Genomic DNA, 14,763 nt, shown 5'->3' with positions numbered 1-14,763 from the left:
CCAGCTCAGCCCTTTTCCTATGCAGATCAATAGAAACTGGATCCGCTGCTCCATGCTGCGGTAATCCGATGAGCGGGGCGGGCCGCCGGCTGGTGCCACGTCCTGACTCTAATGATGAGGGGTCACAGCGTCCCCGACCCCGTGGCGGCCCAAGCCTGTATGGCGGGGCGCAGGTGGACGCCCTCCTCCAGTCACCGGAAGAGCTCAAAGCAGTTAAGTCATCTCAACTGTGCTTTACAAAAACGCAGACATCTTTACTTCAGTTTCCCTGAGTGCATGAGCACATGCAGCCTGAACTCTGTGGATCTAGAGGTCCTGTAGAAAGGCTGATATATGATGATTAGTAGCTCACTTGATTATTTCTGCCTTCTATAGGCTGTAGCTGTTCCCAGGGTCAGCACGACTCCACAACTCATTGTTTGGTATTTATATTTTATTCTGCTTTCCTCTTTTTCTCTGTGGACAGCAGTGTTTGTTTGAAAGTACACTGAGCATCCTTAAATAAATAAGTAAGGAACAGTCTGTCTGTATGCTGTGCGCTAATAGAAAAGAAGGTTGGAAATCTAAGTCTTGCCACCTTAATACAATTAACCTTGTTCTCTGTTACATTAATTGAGTGAACACAGTGATTTGATCTGATGGGATTGTGATAGTAAAAATGCAGATGATAAGAAATGAAATGATGAAGAGAAAGAGTCAAACTTTTTCTTTGCTCACAGCTGAATCAAACAAACTGAGACTAAAAGTGAGAGGATGAGATGCTCATCCTTCAGGCACCCAAACTGTGCAGCTAAAACGAGCACCTTTAAAGGTGATAAAGGAAGCATATGGTCAAACAAAGCGTTTTCTAATGGAGTATTAAATATCCTCAGACATGCACTTCGGGTCCTCAGCGTCCAGCTACTAAAAGCCAATAATGCATCGCACTTCCTCCTGTCTGTGTCCCCAGGGACTGCCATGATGGATCTGATCAATTAGGAGCTCTTTTCTGAAGCTCGCCTTTGAGCTGCGTCATCGGCCGCCAAGAATGAAAGTGCTCGTCCATTCATGGCGAACATCCCCATCTTTCATTTAAAGAAAAGCAGAGGAAAGGAAAGAAAATGGAAGGGAAAAGAGACGGGACACAAAAAGTGCCTCAAGAAGTGTGTTTGGAAGTAGTGTCCGCACCAGCACGTTTATTCTCAGTTAAAGCGAGAGTTGTGCGTCCTACACAATATTCACACCTTTTATGACACACATTTTGATTGTGACAGATTTCAAGATGGGACATTAAGCCTCCACAAGCTTGTGTTTGAGTCAAAATAAAGCAGCAGCGCGCTCTTACCAGTCGGTCTTGGCATATTTCCGAAAGGACTGCCTCGTCAGGTCCTGGTGCGTCTGCGGCTCCGCGGAGATGCCCTGCGCCCTGCGGGTCCTCGGCCCAATAAGTTGAGCGCTGGGCAGGACGGACTGACATTTGTGCAATTTTCTCTTCAGCTCCTGGATCTCGTCCTCCCTGTCCGCCAGCCGCCTCTCCAGGTCCCGTATCCGCTCCTCCTTCAGCAGCAGGATCTTGGCAAAGTCGTCCTCCAGGTCACTCATGTCGAAATCCGCGTTAAACTTTGCCGCGATTCTCCGCGAAAAACGGTCAACTCCCCGTGTTGTACTCGCACAGGTTGTGAGGACGCACACGGATCCTTCCCCCCACCCCCCCACCCCTTCTCTCTCTCTCGCCTGGTACGCGCGGAATGATGGTGATGGTGCTCCGTGAATATCCCCCTGCTTCACCGGCCACTTGTTTATTTCAGAAGAAAAGAGCAAAGCGGTGTTTACAGACGGGAGGCGGACGATTGATGGAGCCGCGCCACGCTACAGTCCACCGAGCCTCCGGGGAGCCGCTGATGATCCTTCATTGAGAAAACAATTACAGCGGCTCTTCCTCTCCGAGGACGCAGGCAGGCCGTCAAGCTGGGCACTGGAGAGCCGAGAGTAACTCCTGTAGTTCACCGCCTCTCACACTGCAAACACCACAGAGGGAACTGCTGCGGCTCCTGCTCTTGCTCCTGCTGCTGCTGCTGTCAAATATTTGTTTACGGTCAATCGGCACAACCCTGCGCCCTCTTGGAGCGACAAAAGCGCAATGTTAAACACCCAGATCACCTCCCCGACCCAAACCCTTGAGGGGAAAAATCAATTTGTCCCACACCCTTTGCCTCATAGGACAGGTCTGTGTTGCAATGGGGTCACGTTATATTATATATGGAGTAGGCACACATCAGTGAAGTGAAAGTAATATCCTTATAAGGCAAATGGCACTTATGTGTGCTTATCAGTATTGCTATGGAGATTAATTTGGTTTATGTCCATGATTGTGGGAAGATTGCACTTTTTAAAACACTAGAGTGGAGTTGATAATTTTATCAGAACAAAAATAGTCTAGACTTTGCTCAGAAACTAGTTTGAAGTGAGGAATGATAACTAAAGCAGAAGATAAAAAAAAGAGGCTGTTGTGTGCATCAAAAATGAATTGAAGTTAATGAGACAACAGGTTTGGAGTGTGTTATCTCACAGATTAGACTAATCCTTAATTACAGTGCGCATCACTTTCATCCTCGTCGCGCCCAGAGTTCAGTACAAGACCATCACTTTTCTCGCTGTAATATTAATCTCCAGACCCAGTCAAGTCATTTCTATGCATCATTTTTCATTCTGCTGCCTAAATCTGTTTCAGCTCAATGGATTCATTGAGAAAAAAGCGAGCTCATGGGCAAGAGGGGGGTGTTTCATTAAGATTCTGGGTTAAAAATAGAGAGAACACATCTTCTCTTTGCTGGTGTAGTTCAACATATCCCACCCGTATGTCTACTGCTCGCCTTCTCCTTATTCCATTCACCTCTTACTGGGCCAGAGATTAACGCTGGGAAGTATGTACGTCTTTATTTGCAGAGTTTTATTGCACATTATTTGACATTTCAACTCCGTCTTTAATCTGCAGCTCTCCAAATGCATCCAGAGGGTAGAATATTATTCCATAATAATAACTGATCGTAAACCTTCATCTCCCATGTGTGGCTTGTGATAACCCACTTAACTAGCCAGGCTTGATAATTTCTCTGAGAGAGTTATCTCCGCTGTAGATTGCAGTTCTGTTCTCATCATGAAGCCCATGTGATCTGCCCTCTTCTACTGCTGCTCTCTCTCTGTGTGAGAGTGTTGCATGTTGGGCAGTCATTGTGAGCAGCAAAGTGAATGCAACCAGCATTGAAAGACAAGGTGAGGACCCCGGTCGTGCTGTTATCAATGTGGAAAACAGTGATCGATTAATTATGTATGCAGCAGACACTGTGCCCATTATGACAGCGGTAGATTAAGTGTCACCTTCTATGACCTTATCCATATCCAACAGAAAATGTGGTCGCAGTGGAAAAGCACTACAGAATTCTTATTCAAGAAAAGAGCATTCATGCATTCAGTCCAAAATAAGCAGAATATCATTCATCAGGGGTGTTTGATCTCATGTTATTACCAGAATCAATACTTGCTATCAGTGCCTGCACCTACATACACACTCATTACATCGTCACCATGACTATATCAGCATCACTGGCTCAAAACCTGTTTCTGCGTTGCCCCCACACTTGGCTACGTCCATGTTTACACAGAGCGAGTTATGCTGCACCAGTTTGTGCTTGTGTTGTCTGAGCGCTACATGGGTCATCTCCCTTGGATGTTGTGGGTTAGGTAATGGACGCCAAGTTGACCACGCAGCGCCCAGAGATAGATGGTCTGTCGGCACACAAGAGTGGCCGATCACGGGCGTCACTGAGTTCATTATTGCTGAGTCTGGCCGCTGTAATAAAAGGTTCATGTGCTGTCTGTACAGCGGTTTTGAAGCGTCTCTGGGCAGAGAAAAGCTGGTGCCCTCTCGTTGGCCTCGGGGACAGATCAGCTTACGGAAGAGAAGAGGGCAGACATTAGTCACTGTTTTCCTGTAATACACTCACACACACTCATACAAGAACTAGAGAGAGAGGTGTCTTGGGTATACCCAGACATATGCTTGCACATCATAATCACCCACGCACACGCTCACATACGAGGATTTATGTAACCATTCACAAAGCTGAGATCCCTGCAGACACAAACTTGGTCATGCCAGCAGCTCATAAGGAAACCTTGGAGGGGATTAATAAGAGCAATGGTAAGAACAGTATGTTGCTACGTCTCTGGAGAATCATACCCCCTTGAGCCCAAAATGTCTTTGATACAACGTCCGACTGCGTGCTCGTCGTCTCTGCTGCCGTCCCAGCGAGACTCCACCAGCTGGCCACCTGCCTGGGCCTGCAGTCCCAGGAGAAGTGAGACGAGTGCTGAAAGGAGGCGAAAGACTGAGAGGGAGACATCATGTGACGAGGACAGGAGAGATGCTTAAGCCTGGAGCAATCTTTTTCTGTGCCCCTCCGGTCCCGTAAAGAAACTGCAGCAAGTCCAGCACTTAAGCAGCAATATCATACGCTGACTTCACATCTCAACCGCGTAGTCTCAAAATGTAACATGATCTCACATCCAGAGCTGCAGATTGATCACGCGGCTCACACTGGAGATGGATATAACCAGAGCTCAGGAAATTGACTTAGCGAACGCAATAATGATACTTCCTTCCTGCCTTCCTGCTTTAGTACTGTCAAAATCAGATAGGTAAGAATAAGGTGTATTTCACTGTCACAATGCCAGAGCTGCAAATAATGATTTTAATTATTAATAAATGCATTAACAAATGAGTCTATGACGATTTTCACTCAGAGGTAGCTGGACTTGTGATACGTTATATAATAAGACAGTACTTGTGTTTAAAGTCACTGTAATCAGTATCTTTAAAGATTCAATAGATCACATGACCTCCACCGAGGAGGTTATGTTTTCATTGCCTTCTGTCTGTCTCTCTGAAGGATTACTCAAAAGCTACTTAACCGATTTCCATGAAATTTTGTGGAGGGTTGGGACATTACCCAAGAAAGACCCACTAAGATTTGGCTCCGGATAAACCGGCAGATCCAGTAATTTTAAGTAAATTTCAGAAAACTAAATATGTATTATGTAGGACCTGATCTCAATGCATGCAATATGGTGATAAAATAGATAAATACGGCCCTGTTAATTGCATGTGAAAGGGGACGCGCAGTGTCAAACCTTCATGAGAATTATCACAGACTCTGCTGTTTTAGCTCTTAAGTAATTGTTTTAGTCTCAGAGGCCTCGACTTTACCATTTTAGTTCACTCTCACGACTCATCAACATTGTTACCAACCACACCAGGTAGTTTCCAGCTCAATGGCTCTGCTAAACTCACTGTACACTACCTGCAGACAACGTTAGCTACTACCTGGTGAATATCATGGCACATTTATTAGCTACAGAGCAAAACATTTCCCTCAGGAGAAGGTGGAGACCAAAAACAGAGCTAAAATGAGAGGGAGTATTGGACTTAAACCTTGAAATATAATATACGATAATGTTGCTCTGCATCTGTTGAATGTGTAACCAGGCAACCAGTTTCTGAAAGGTTCACCATATCAATGCAAAGGCAATAATACTGCATGCCAGTGTTGTGTTTACAGGTCATTAGTCTCATGTGTTACAAAACATTTTTTCTCGTCAGATGTTCCTGTTGATTTAATGTTTAATCTCAGTCGTTTAAGTCTATAATAGATTTTCTACTTTAAAAGGTAGAAAAGAAAATCCTCCAGAGAATCCTTATATTTTCACATTTGAAAAGCTGAAATCAGTGTGTATTTGGTGTTTTTACTTCATTTATCACTCAAACAACCAATATATTGATAAAATCATCATCAGTACATATTCTGTAGATCGTCTTATGTATTAAAAGACTAATAGTTTTGGCTCCAAGCGCTGCTTTAATAGTAAAGTCTGATTGAAAGAGAACACAGTAATCTGATTCAAAGATAACATGACTGAGTGTGAGATGAGGTGTTGGCCCTGGTGTTATACAGAGAGGAGTCTGTGAGGTGAACAGAAGGTCGGGGGTCACTGGTTGGAAGTCTGCATTCACGTCATCGTCCAGGTGTTCCACGTTCATAAAGTTGCTAATGATCAGTCACAAGAACATGAAGAAGAACACGTCATCCCCACTTTGACAGGACCATAAGCAGCATTCAGAAACAAGTGCTGCAAAGGAACAAAAAACCTTGTGCAGCTGCTGAAGTTGACTTGTCAGCTGGTTTGGAGCTTATTTTAGTTTAAGTGTACTCCGAGAATGATTCATATATTATCGCAGGTATTTATTGCCAAACTCAAATAAAACGATCAAATCCCCACAATGACCTGCTTAGTGTGAGCATGGACAGATTATGAAACAAGTCTCCTGGGCTCAGACTTTCACAAGGTCTACCGCTGACAACTTCTGAAAAATACAAAATAAAGCAAACTTCATTTTGTTTGTTCTCCTTGACGTTCCTGTGCGTCTGTGTTGTGCATCGTTGTCTCTTTGTTGTCATGTTATGTCTCTTTATATTGGTTTTGTGTCTCTTCGTAACCGCTTTGTCTCTTTGAGGTTGTTTTTCGTCTTTTTGTCACAGTTTTGTCCTCTCTTTGTTCTTGCTCTGTAGCTGGCGGGCACAGGGAGTTGAGCAATCCATCTTTGAGTTTGAGTTAGTCTGTATCTTTGATTCTCTATCTGCTGCTTTTTTTGTTTCTGTGCTTGTTGCATTCTTCTTTATTTGGTTTAGTTTTCTCTTTCATATTTGAAGTACATATGAGTGCGCTGTGTGTGTGTGTGTGTGTGTGTCTGTCTGTCTTTAGCTGCTTGTGTTTTGTCTATTTGCATGTTTTCTTCAGTTGCATGCTTTAAGCTTTCAGGGCCACTTACTGGGTCTTGAGGATGGCACAGGGGTTGGCACAGTGGTTAGCACTGTTGCCTCACAGTAAAAGTTAGTAGGTGGTTAGGAGGTCAGTTTGCATCTGTGGAGTTTACATGTTCACCCCTTGGGTTTTCTCTGACAAAGGGTGGGTCACTCTAAATTGCCCGTAGGTGTGGTTGTTTGTCACTGTATGTCAGCAGGGTGCACCCACCTCTATGTATGACGTATATCAGAATTGGATTGGCTCTCTGTGACCCTCAAGGATTAAGCTGTCTAGATAGTATGAATGGATGACCGGGTTCTCCACCTTGTGACAGCGGCGCTTTGTCTCAGAGTTGCATCTTATATCAACAAAATGTCAACTGAAAATAACAATATACTGAAATGAAATATTCATTTCACACACACAATCTGTCTTTCATCTATTTCAGCAATCCGCCGCCTTTGTTTTGTTGACATATGAGGTGGCGTTATCAAAAGTTAAGCTGAAAAGGAGAAAAAAAAGTAGCTGTGGTAGTTGTTGTCTCAGTTGACTGATCTTTTGTGGTCAAGATAAGTGAACAGGGTTTATGAAGTCTTTGCTTCAAGGAGAAACGGCGTGGAAACATGGTAACAGGAAAAGAGATCGAAACAGACCCACAGATATCTACATGAGCTCTTATCCCTCTGTCACTCTGCCAAACCACTCCACATCACTTCTGTATCAGCTCATTTTTCTGGAGAAAATGGAGGCTGCATTCGTCTGGGCTCGCTCGGATCAGGATTAGTTTCTGCTCCCTCAGTAATTCTCTGGTGTAAGAGGTGTCTCTTGTCAAGCATGGCCTGAGCTCTGTGACACTGTACCATTGAGAAGCAGCGACGAAAACGGCTGTGATGTGATCTCAGAAAAAAGTGTTTACTTTTTGGTTTCCTAAACGTGTTTACCTAAACTGCACTGTGGCCTGCGATAGTTTAGAAGGCTGATATGTGTGTTGATGTGGGGAGTTAACCACAATAAAGGAGGTATGGTGATCTGGCTTTATTTACCCATTTATACACATTATACCCATGTTGTATATAATTGTTTGCCTTGTATCTCATTCTGGTTCAGATTTGGTGCCAAACAAACCCACCCTGCACCCTTCATATTATAGAAAACCATCAAGAGTGCTGGACGAAGCCCGGCCTGTATTGAAAGAAACGAGACATGTTATGTAAGCTGTGGAGAATCCCTCTCATCTCTCAGGCTGTGAGACAACAAACATTTTTTATAATCCCCAGCTGGCTGTGCAGCCGCCGCACTTAAGCAACAAACTCATATAGAGGTGGGATGTAATTGATGGTTCGGTGTGAAATGAAATGACCCTGTTGGCGTCTTTAACTCACCTCAGGCCCCTCAGCCTCACACGTGCATGATCACACTCCCTCTGCCGCTCTTCCTGTGCGTCTGTGCTAAGTGTGAGCACATGTTTGAAAAGGTCGTCACCTGCGACACATTTGAGGTGAATAACTGCCTGTGAGGATGAGTGACTATGACTTTTTCCTGGAGCTCGGAACGTGATACAGAGTCTGTCTCCCGAGAGGCTTCTCCCTCTTCTTCTTGCGTAATACGCCGTAAACACACCTGACTGATGAGTCACATAAAGCTGGGACCTACTAGCGTGTCGTTATCAGGCTGTTTGCAAGGAATGCGTTTAATGGAAGCTAGTTTGAGCGAGCACGTTACTCCCCCAGCGTAAACCATACCATATGGAGCCTATATGTTCAGCTTTAGGCCACAACAGTATAGTCTTCTTCTGCAAGGTCAGGAGGGAGAGCTCTTACTTACTGTACAGTGAGATTATTCCTCTGGTAGGAGCCTTAGATTGAGGATGTTTTCAAAGCTATTCTCAGTCGTTTAGTAGAGCACATTTTAACCTGTGATAACTTGTTGAAAGATTTATTGCACTTCTCAGTGAAAAAAAAAAACAGTTTCCAAAACAAGACTTTTTCTTGTAGCTTTGCTCCAGGAAGAAAAACAAATCTTAGTTATTGACTTGTTAGTGATGATTGAATATATATTCTATGACTGTTTTTGATTTTAATAAAAATGTACAGACCAGATTGAGTTAAAAGACTTGGCCAAATAAGTCCTATTATGTCATTGGGTTTATTTATTTTTCAGCCCTTAATCTGGTAAATGCAGTATGATTTTTGATGATTAAAGCAAGTCAACAGTCACATGTAAAAAACTACGTAAAGATGAACCATCTCCCAAATAAACAGTTAAGCTTCTTCACTTCGACACAGAAGAACAAGTCTGATCTGCTTCTATAAATACTGAACTGCTAATAATGTGTATTTCTTTGTTATGTTTATGGATATCATTACTTTATATGGGGGGGAAGTCAGCTAAATTAATAAGACACAGCAACAACACCATAAATGCATTTCATGCAATAACATTTCTCATGCAAACATTTTCTTAAAATTCAGAACGTTTCTCACAGAAGACAAAACATCAAACAGCATGAAACTAGTTCTCAAAACTGTTGTTACATGTCAACTAGTGTTGTGGCAACAATGCATCATCAAAAATAGTTTTTGGTTATAAAAATGTTAATAGAGCTATAATGCTTGATTTGAACCTTTTTTTATGTTTATGTATACATATTGTATTTCTTTGACTTAAGATATTTTTCTTATCCTGAAGAGATGTGTAATAAAAAATGAATGCAGGTTTTTAACATTTGCTCTTAATATAAATGGAAATCTCTAACTGTGGCAAGTTAAACTTTTTTACTTATATATTTGTCAGTACCCAGGGGAACTGAGAAACCCAACACAATAATTTTCCGTTGTTTTTTCTAAAAACTGTTTTTACTTGACAACCTTTTAGCTCCTGGTGAATAACTGTCATCATGAGACGGGAGAGATGCTTTATGTGCCTTTAGATAAAGTTTTATGTAACTGAGGGTTTTTTTAAACAGAGGAGAAAATAGCAGCAAGAAGCTGAGGCAGGACACATGTTCTCTAAGAGCTGAATGTCAGGGGCTTCATGATTGAGCTCATTCAATTTCACACTCAACCAAATTAATAATTGACATTTTAAACTTTTCTCAAATTGAAAATGTTCAATCCCCAAAAGACCTCAGGAGCTTGAAGTAGACTATTAAAGCACATAAAAACAAAATGAGGTTGGAATTTTAAAAAAAAGCTCATATAACAAAAACAGATCTTTATAACAACAGACAACAGGGGAAATGTTAGTTTATTTTGTTAAATTAGTTTTTAATGTCTTTGGATTTGCTGTGTGAATTTCCTCTGGGAGGTTTTAGTGAATCTTTAAGAGACATTCATCCCAACAACAGCGCCTTTAATAATAGTCTGCAAAAACAAGTCAATAACAATAGTAAATGATCAAATAATTACACATTAAATAATACAAAATATCACCACAACCATGTAGACAAAGTCATCATGTCTCAGCAGGGGAGGACAGCAGTGCATCAATATTAACACAAAAATGTGCTAAAACATGAAAAGTTAAATAAATGTTGCATAAAACTGAGGGTCATTATACTGTGTATAATATCCTTAGATTATTATATCATTATTTGCTATTTTTCACTGGTTTGAGTATTTGCAGAATTTACTGTTGTGTTTGGTTTAGGTGGAGACTTTTGTGAAGTGTTGCGACAAATGATTAATACTGATTATAATTTCTATTATTGATTAATGTACTGATTGTTCTCTTGATTATTATTTTGGTCTATAGCACCTGAGGATTTGTCAAACCCCCAAATTATTCATTTATTTTGTAATTAAGGTCAAGTAGAAGCAGCAAGTCCTCAAGTTGTGAAGTTGTAACCATCAATCTGGAATTTTTACATGAACTTTATTTAATGAATCATTTATTAAAATAAATCACATTTTCTGTCAGTCAGCTAATTGTTTCAGTTCTAATTGGGCTATACGCCGATGTAGTTTTATATTTAATAATGCATCAAATTGTATAAACTCAGCTCATGTTTGGTATGTAAAATAAGCTATTTCCCTCTGCTTTATATTGGAGTAGAGGAAAAGCTTGTAACTCAAAGTTAAAAACTTCAAATTTGTAAATGTTCAACTGAGTAATGGTACCTACACTCAGTAGCTGTAGCAGACGGTAACACATTTGCAGTTGAGCTGCAGAAGTGTTAAAAAAACAACCATTGCCCCCCTGAATTCCTCTGGCACATGCCTATCTCTGCAGGGTTCCCTGCACACTACACAAGCTTTGCACAACCTATGGAGGGGCATCATGTAAAGTCAGGACTGAGGCCGGCCCAAGCGTCTGGAGCCAGCTCTGACAGCAGTGCCACAGCACGCCTTTATTTCAATGTGCTCATAAAAGTCAGCGCAGCTAAAGATAGACACAGGCGGTCAGAGGGACGGCAATAAATCAGTCGGAGACCCCCAGGGTCGAGAAAGGGTCCTCAGATGGTGAAGCTTAGCTGGCTTCCAATGCGCTGAACTAAAGCCCTCGCATGATGTTTACTGTGACCTAATAACCCAGCTGTACAGTTTTTCTGCTCTGAAGTCTATCCTGGTGCTTTTATGTTCCCAACAATGACTTGAAGATTCATCAGTCCTCTAATATACTGATACTTAAAGCGTTAGCCCTTTAGGAGAACCCTCTGCTGCCTGCACAGTAGATCCTGGCTGCATTGCGCCCAGAGGGCCTCCACATTCCTGGCTCAGCTGGACATTCAACAGGCCACCACCTGCAGCATGTCAACAAACCATGCAGGGTTAACAATCCCCTTCTCACTGTTAAACCATTTACCGTCACCCTAACTGCGGGGTGCTGTAAAAATAGAGTCTGAAAGTACTTGTTAGTGAACATTGTCAAGTAATAACTGAAAAAATACAAGAGGAGTACTTGGAATAAAATCACAGTATAAAAAGCAACACACAAAGCAAAGAACAGATAAGAGATAAAAGCTGATTAACAAAAGATCCAGAGATGCTGAAGATATAGATGATGAAGTTAAAGCTTAAAACAAAAGGCTGATGTTTTTGACTGACACTCGCCCATGGCTGTGCGTGCTCACAGTGAGGGAAGGAGAGATACCGTGTCTTGTCTCAGCTGTCACATCTGAGCCTGTGGTGGGAAAAACGTGAGGAAAAAAAAAAGCCCACACTCTGCCTGTCAGTCACATCCACATGCTGACATCCCCTCCAACCAACTTGATGAAACCACACTGGAACATCATTTGTTCCTCCCGCATCACTTTGTCTCGTTCTCATTGTCGTCTCGCTCAGATTGGTGTGAGTCAGCGTGTGGCCATTAACAATTTGAGTCTTTTTTTTTTGTTGTAGTCATCTGTTAAAAAGATAATGAAACAAGCATCATTAATTGTCTTTGGCAGCTAAACGCAACAATCAGCTTTGATGTCAGATGGAAGAAACCATCCCTCAGCAAGAAGGAGCAGGCTCACTGTTGATTACGTGCAAATGTAGTTTCTACATTTGCATAACAAAGATAGGACTGATATTAGGTGAGACGGAGATCTTGTCCGTGGCTCCTCTTCAGTTGTTGCTGATCTGCGCGTTGTTGCAGTTGCCTAGTAGCCAGCAACGCCCTCTTCATTTCCAATCGACATCACTTGGCGCCAGAAGAGCTCACCCAGAATAACTGGACAGGCCTCCAGAGGCAACTGCTCACTAATGTAATATGTATGAGGCGAGTGGCCGTCTCCTTCACGGATATCACGGCCGAGCGTTAGTGCATGTGAGAGATTTTAACAGAAACAGAGACCTTCCAAAAAGACGCTCGGGTGAATCTTTGCCTATGTTGCATAACAGCGTGCAGTAGCTTGACCCTGCATTTAGACTCTTCTGAGTTTGCATACGCAGTAAAATATCTGACCGTGTTTTCTGGATCAGTGCATGTCGCTGTTCACCGCTGCAAGAAAAAGAAAAGAAGAACTGGTGGACAACTCTGAGCCTGAAGGAGTTCTGGTTTTAAGTCATGCATGGCTGCTGGGAAACACTCCCAAGTCCTCATGTTCCAGGCGTGATCACTCTTCATTTGTGTGTGCTGCAGTGAATCAGCCATGCAGGTCTCCATCATAGCAACCCCCTTGACCTCGCACATGCTCATCAAGACAAGCTGCATCACTCTGTGTACACGCTCATCATCCCCTACACTTTAGATCCCCTTTTAGATTTCAGCGTTTCTCCAATTTCTACCATCGTGGCCTCAGAAACCAAGTCAAATACGTCTCATCTGCTCATGAAACTCCTTTTCTTCTTATTTATAGTAGAGCAAAAGGTAACGTTCCCACAGTCCCAAAAAAAGCCTGATTACCGAACTGGGTGGACTCGAGAGGTTCAGGCACATAAATCAGCCTTTAAACAAAAAATACGATAAAGATGAAACAATGAGTGTTGAAGCTTTTACAGGCTCTCCTCTGAGTTTTGAAAATCTCTGAATGGAGAAGCTATAGATCAGAACACAGCGCCTCCTCCTGTAAAGGCGAGATAACACATTTAGTCTATAAGACATTCAAAATAACCACATGCATTTTGGCTGAGCTGAACTGCAGTGGAGCATCCTGTGAAGCTGGAAGTGCTCCAGTGAATTGCTCAAGGACATCATGCTGGGTGGAAGCTTTCTTGCTTTAACACTGTCTATGTATGGTCATTATTTTGTCTGTGGTCATTTTAATTTAGTCACATACAGTGTTGCATAAGACTTTCTTTACTTCTCGCTGACATTTCCCTGTTTCCCCTCTGCTGCTGACCAAATGCTTTGTTCTTCTCTCCGTGTCCAAATGCCATCCAAACGCTAAAACACGATGTCCTCTCACTTCAAAGCCCTGTGTCTGTGGCTTTTGGCGTCTGTAAAAAAAAAAAAAAAAAAAGATCCACATGGAGTAGAGTCAGTCAAAGTTGATGCAAAGCATCAGAAAACCGTGATTGCCAAGAATCATCATCAGCGCTACTCACCGTCCCACTGAGAATGATCAGAGGAGCAGAAAATAGGAGGGAAGGACGAGGGAGGCTCGCTTTCAGTCGACGTTGCAGTTGGCTGCGATGCTTCAAAACCATTCTGTATTGATCGACTCCGTGCTGATGGGCCTTTTAAAGCCCGATCAGGTCTGGATTCTGACTCAGCATAAACCGATGGAGAAAAAAAAAATGTAGTCTCTGAATTTAGACACTTCAACTTTTCACTGTGGGCTTTTATGGGAGGCTTTGAGCAAGTAATGTTAGTCAATGCAAGAAAACGGGTCATATTCAGTTTCCCTTAATGCCTTGAGAGCCATGTCCTATAGGGACAAGGTCATGCAGCAAATTATGACCGTCTGTTTTTTTTTCTGTTATAAAGATATGATATATATTTTTGTCGTTAAGCATGTATACAAATAACATCGAATAATTTCACATAAAAATAATCCACCCATTCCCTCCCCACCCTCCAGGAAACAAAATAGTAATGGGTTCAAATAAAAAATAAAAAACACTTAAAATTTTGTTGATTGACCTTTGAACCGATGAGTAGAGTCACTGAAATATGAGGACAAGCTATTTCCACATTGTTGATGCCATAGTTCAGCAGAGGTGTGGTCTTTATACAAATGGCCCTTTGACAACAGGATCTGACTCATTCTTCCATCTGCTCACCCAAACATGTCGGCAACATGGCCCGTTTCCAAAATTCCCTCAACAGAAATAAACTACTCACTAGCCACAGATCAAAGTGTCTGTTCAAGGATGATGCATCGAGCTCGGCCTTCCAGGCAGAGCGGCAAGGTGACCGAGGACGTATGTGTCTGTTCGGTCCGCTGTGCCGGCTCCGGTTCCGAGTGCTGACGACAGATGGCACAGAAACAGTTACCATCAGTCATGACGGTGTCCCCTCAGTTGGCGGGATTTGACTTTTGACTTGTTACATCAC

At 42.5% G+C, this 14,763-nt stretch overlaps 1 protein-coding gene across 1 annotated transcript in view; it reads right to left on the bottom strand.

The window, feature by feature from the left end:
• Nucleotides 1-2,072, bottom strand: part of LOC117775561 (cGMP-dependent protein kinase 1) — an 80,117-nt gene extending 78,045 nt beyond the window's left edge. The window contains exon 1 of the mRNA XM_034608860.1: nt 1,325-2,072. Coding sequence (XP_034464751.1) covers nt 1,325-1,581 — 257 coding nt within the window. The 5' untranslated portion in view covers nt 1,582-2,072. The remainder of the gene's footprint in view (nt 1-1,324) is intronic.
• Nucleotides 2,073-14,763: the final 12,691 nt, after the last annotated feature.

The sequence above is a fragment of the Hippoglossus hippoglossus genome, chromosome 15 (genome assembly GCF_009819705.1).
Source record: "Hippoglossus hippoglossus isolate fHipHip1 chromosome 15, fHipHip1.pri, whole genome shotgun sequence".
NCBI lineage: Eukaryota > Metazoa > Chordata > Actinopteri > Pleuronectiformes > Pleuronectidae > Hippoglossus > Hippoglossus hippoglossus.
The sequence above is the reverse complement of the archived record's forward strand: the minus strand, read 5'-3'. Positions and strand labels throughout refer to the sequence as shown.